Source organism: Arachis hypogaea, chromosome 6 (genome assembly GCF_003086295.3).
Source record: "Arachis hypogaea cultivar Tifrunner chromosome 6, arahy.Tifrunner.gnm2.J5K5, whole genome shotgun sequence".
Lineage (NCBI taxonomy): Eukaryota > Viridiplantae > Streptophyta > Magnoliopsida > Fabales > Fabaceae > Arachis > Arachis hypogaea.
The window spans coordinates 110654851-110659444 of NC_092041.1; the positions used below are offsets into that span (position 1 = coordinate 110654851).

The 4594-nt window shown below is 29.6% G+C and overlaps 1 protein-coding gene across 1 annotated transcript; it reads left to right on the plus strand.

Annotated features, from left to right (window-relative positions):
- The first annotated feature begins 551 nt into the window (after positions 1 to 551).
- On the plus strand, positions 552 to 3245 carry LOC112755675 (cytochrome b-c1 complex subunit 7-2, mitochondrial). Its single transcript, XM_025803920.2, has 4 exons — positions 552 to 813; positions 965 to 1122; positions 2184 to 2231; positions 2985 to 3245. The coding sequence occupies exons 1-4, from the start codon at positions 717 to 719 to the stop codon at positions 3051 to 3053; spliced, it is 372 nt and encodes a 123-aa protein (XP_025659705.1). The 5' UTR covers positions 552 to 716; the 3' UTR covers positions 3054 to 3245.
- The last annotated feature ends 1349 nt before the right edge of the window (positions 3246 to 4594 follow it).

The window sequence follows — 4594 nt, forward strand, 5'->3', positions numbered from 1 at the left end:
AATGATCAATAGTTTCTACCTCACTTATACATAAACAAATATGATTCAAACACCAATATATGATGAAATATGATCATAAAATAATAAAAAATAATATATAGGATGTTTCTTTAATCAGTTAAATTTAAATTTAATTTAAACATTAACTTAATTAAAAGAATAGAGAGATTTTTAGTGGTCTTAACAGCAAATAAGAGTGTTTGCTCTATTCTATTTATGTCTTGATATATTAGTAATATATGTCATTTTTATCAGAGTTTAATTTAATTTATTCATGAAAATTTTACATAATCATATAATTAAATTCATATATTTAGATAGTTTTTTAATAATTAATTGTTCTTATAAATAATTTTACATAAAAAAATACACAGAAATTAAATTTCAAAATTTATCTTTTTTTATTTCTTTCTAATATTATTAATGTAGTAATGTATCACAATACGAAAAAGAAAATTATTATTCTTCGATAAAATTTTCCAAAAATAGTTTATTTATTTATTTATTATTATTATTCTAGCAAACGAGGCAAGGGATGTAAACGACATGTCGTTCTGTATGACGTGGCATGAAAACCAGGAAAATTGGTCGTCGTAGACTACAAAACGCACTGTGTGGCACACAATAGCTAAAACTGCAAAAGCATAATAAAATCGCGTTCCGTTCCCTTCCTCACTGCGATTGTTCCAGAAACTCCAAGAAGAAGAAGAGCAGCAATGGCGTCTTCGTTCATTCAATCCTTCATTGATCCAAAGAAGAACTGGTTCGCCGCTCAGCACATGAAAGCCATCTCCAAGCGCCTCCGCAGATTCGGTTATTATTCCTTCCTCCCAAAACCCTAACCTCCGTTCTCTTTCTACCATTTCCTATTCCACTGATTCAGTGATTCGTAACAAAAGAAAAATATTAATATTCTCTGTTTTGGAAATGGAATTTGATTATTGTTATTAATTATGTTTTTTAGGTCTGCGGTACGACGATCTGTACGATCCGTATTACGATCTGGATGTGAAGGAGGCACTGAATCGGCTTCCGAAGGAGGTAGTCGACGCGCGCCACCAGCGCCTTAAGCGCGCTATGGACCTTTCCATGAAGCACGAGTACCTCCCTGAAGATCTTCAGGTTTTTTCTTTTCTTCTTTTTTTGACCAATCCTTTTAATTCTAATTCTAGCTACCCGTGTGTTTTATTTATTTATTTATTTATTGTTGTTGTTGTTTTTGTTGTTGAGATGGATGGGAATCTTTCAGTAATTCAGTATTAGGTTTTGATTTGTCTTTTAGATTGCCTCAGCGAAATGCTAAGTGTTACAGGGCCTGAGTTTTAGTTAACAACTACAAAAGGAAAACGCTTGAAAAGAACATGGATTTGGATGAATCGTTTCCTTCAGAATCTTCTTAACTGTGATGTTAGAATTGAGTTAGCCAGTTACCTTGTGAGTTTATATTTCTTGTTAATGTACGTAAACTATTTTGTACTAGAAGGGTTGGGAACATGGTTTTAAATTGTGGTTGTGCCGTTATGTAGAGGAGTGTGGAAAATGTGTACAAAATAGTTGCAATTACAGCTGCGATTCCGAGGCAGTGTGGGCACCACAGTAACAATATACAGATGCAATTGCAGTTGTGGATTGCCGTTTAAAACCAAGGTTGAGAAGTACGGTCAGTAAGTAGAACTTGCATGAAGGCTATACGGACCAGTAACATACTCCATATTAACAGAACACTTCAAATCCTAATGGGAAGCATCCATCCAAGTTCTGTATGATGTCTGATCAGTTGTCTTGTATGGAAGCAAACGACATTATGAACCGCAAATCAGTTTGTCTCTTAACAAACTTCAATTCTTCGAAAGGAATGACTTTGTATGATGTTCACCTATTGATGGGCAAGAAAATCAGCCACTAATGCAGTTAGCAATTAACAATTTAGGTTGCCTATGTTAAGCCCTTTGGGGTGACCCTTCCCCAATCTTGCATTAACGTGGAATGCTTGTAAACAGGCTGCCCTTTACTAATGTTTCTTGGAATATCAATTGAATTATGATATATTTGTATCTTGTGTGAGAGCATATTTGAATATAAAGTTGAGTCTTTAATGCTTTTGTGGTATGTGCATGGGTAAAAGAGTGTTTTGGTTGGATTATTGAGGTTAATTTTTAACACAAATTTTACCTTTTTGACAGGCAATGCAAACACCATTCAGGGGATACCTTCAGGAGATGCTTGCCCTTGTAAGTTTTATACTGATAATGTAAAATATAAGTGATTAACTACTATATGACTATGTGGTGTTTCATGCTGGTTGTTACATATAATATTCCTGGAATTTTTTTCTAATTTCCTTGGAAATCTTATTGTCAAATGCTTTGCATAGATTGTTAGATGCTAGAAGTATTGTTGGGCAGAGCTGCATCATTTATTGGAATATTGTAGCTTAATTGATGATTTATATATTTTCTATTGAAATATGGAGAAAAGAACCACTGATATTTCCCTTCTTTAGTCTTTTTGGTGTGTGCCTACTTGAAGAAATAGATAAATTGTTGATGTTTTGCCAATTCTGGCTCTTCCAGTTGTACTTAGTTGGCTCTAAAGGTTCGAGTGTTTTAGTGTTCCAGAATCCAGACTCAAATAGATTTGGGCAGAAGTAACACTAGCGCTACTCTTTTCTTTTCACCTAATATAATTCTGGTCTACACCCTAACACATTTTTCTATACCCATGACTAGAAGAGGAAAGAGAATAAGCGAATAACAGACTTCTGCTTTTTGGGGCTTAGGGATGGTCATTTGATTTGATTTTGTGCTGGCCACATTTTTCTTGGGGTACAATCTGAAGTTTATTATGTAACATTATAAAATCATTCGATTTCTAGATTCATGTTTTCTTGTAATTTGATGAATGTACTATAATAAGTTTTTGAACACACAAGGAATTTCTGCTAAGATTTGTGACTGCTGAAGCTGGCACTGCTTTTCTTTCAGGTGAAGAGGGAGAAAGCGGAGCGTGAATCCTTGGGAGGCTTGCCCCTATATCAACGCACCATTCCTTAAATGCATAAATGTTGTTGCATGAAGCTATTCTGAATGCCGCGGTACCTTGGTTGAAGTTTTATTTGTTGTTTTGGTAGAATATTTAATGCACATCTTCGCATAGCGCTATATGAACCTAATTTTTGAAATGGTATATGTATGCCTCAACCATTTTCTAATAATAGGCAACGACAAACCGGTTTGCCTTGAAAATTCATAGGCTTGTTTTTTGTTCTCTTTGTTCACGGTTGCTTTTATTTAATTCATGGGTACCACCAATCTCTATTGAGAATTTGAGATTAATCTGAAAGTATATCTAGCCTGTACACAATTCTAAGTTGTTGCCCGACTTCAGAAAATATAAACTTTTAAAATTTCAGAACACAACACTAGGGGTGGAGGTAGAATCAGATTAAAATTCAAATTAAAATTCTTCGTAGAGTAATTCATTAATTTTATTTGACTAGTATTTTTATATATAATATTATAATATCATGGTACCAACAAAGAATATAATAATATTTTATTTGGATTATTTATTTGATTAAGTTAAACTATAATTTAATTATCAAAATACTAATTAAATAATGTTTTAGCAATGATTTAAATTTTAAACACTTGCCACTGTGCGGTTTCATAGATTAATAAATACTCAGCGGGGGAAAATAAATCCCCTATTAAATGTTGTTAAATTAGTTGTGTTATATGATACTGAACGAGTCGTAATAAACTTCTTGGCGTGTAGTACCTCGACAATCTGATAGTATAGAATATGTTTAGTTATTTTGTTATTTAATTTTATGATTAGAGGCCACTCTGATAAAGATGTTTAAAACGTTTTTTTTTTTTAAATATTTTCATATTGTGTTTTAATTGGTTTTTGTATAATTTATTCGGTATTTTTCATCACATATTATTAAATTTTTCAAAAGATTTTCTTTCCAAAAATAATAAAAAATATTTAATTTAGACTAAAACAAAAAAGGTAATAGATTAACTATTAGATTTTTTTTAAAAGATTATTTACATAAAAAAATATATCACATTCATATATATATATATATATATATATATATATATATATATATATATATATATATAAACAAGCTCTTAAAATTTTTATAAATAAAAAAATAATTAATTTTTATTCGTATAATATATAAAATAATTATTATATTATTATTATATTATAGATTAAAATTTACTAATTTAAATTTTGTTTTTATTTTTAATATAAACATTAGAAATAAATAAATTTTTTATAACAAGATGTAATGTAACAAAATATATATAATATTAATTAGTTTTTAAAAATTTTCGAAAATGTGATTTTTTTCTAATAAAATGTTATTAAAAAATTAACATTATAAAAATTAATTTCAACCAATATAATATAATAGGTTATTAAATATATTTAATACAAAACATATTGAATATAAATTTTTATTGAGTTTAAATTTTAAATAATTTTTAATTGAATTTCGAATATTTTTATTTTAAAGAGTTAGAATATTTTAACATCATTTTTTCGTATTTTTTTAATTGAGTCTTTGATTTTTTAA

Coding starts and splice junctions, on each gene's coding strand:
- LOC112755675 (XM_025803920.2), top strand. CDS start 717: ATGGCGTCTTCGTTCATTCAATCCTTCATTGATCCAAAGAAGAACTGG. Junction 1,123..2,183: donor ACCTCCCTGAAGATCTTCAG/GTTTTTTCTTTT, acceptor CCTTTTTGACAG/GCAATGCAAACACCATTCAG. Junction 2,232..2,984: donor TTCAGGAGATGCTTGCCCTT/GTAAGTTTTATA, acceptor CTTTTCTTTCAG/GTGAAGAGGGAGAAAGCGGA.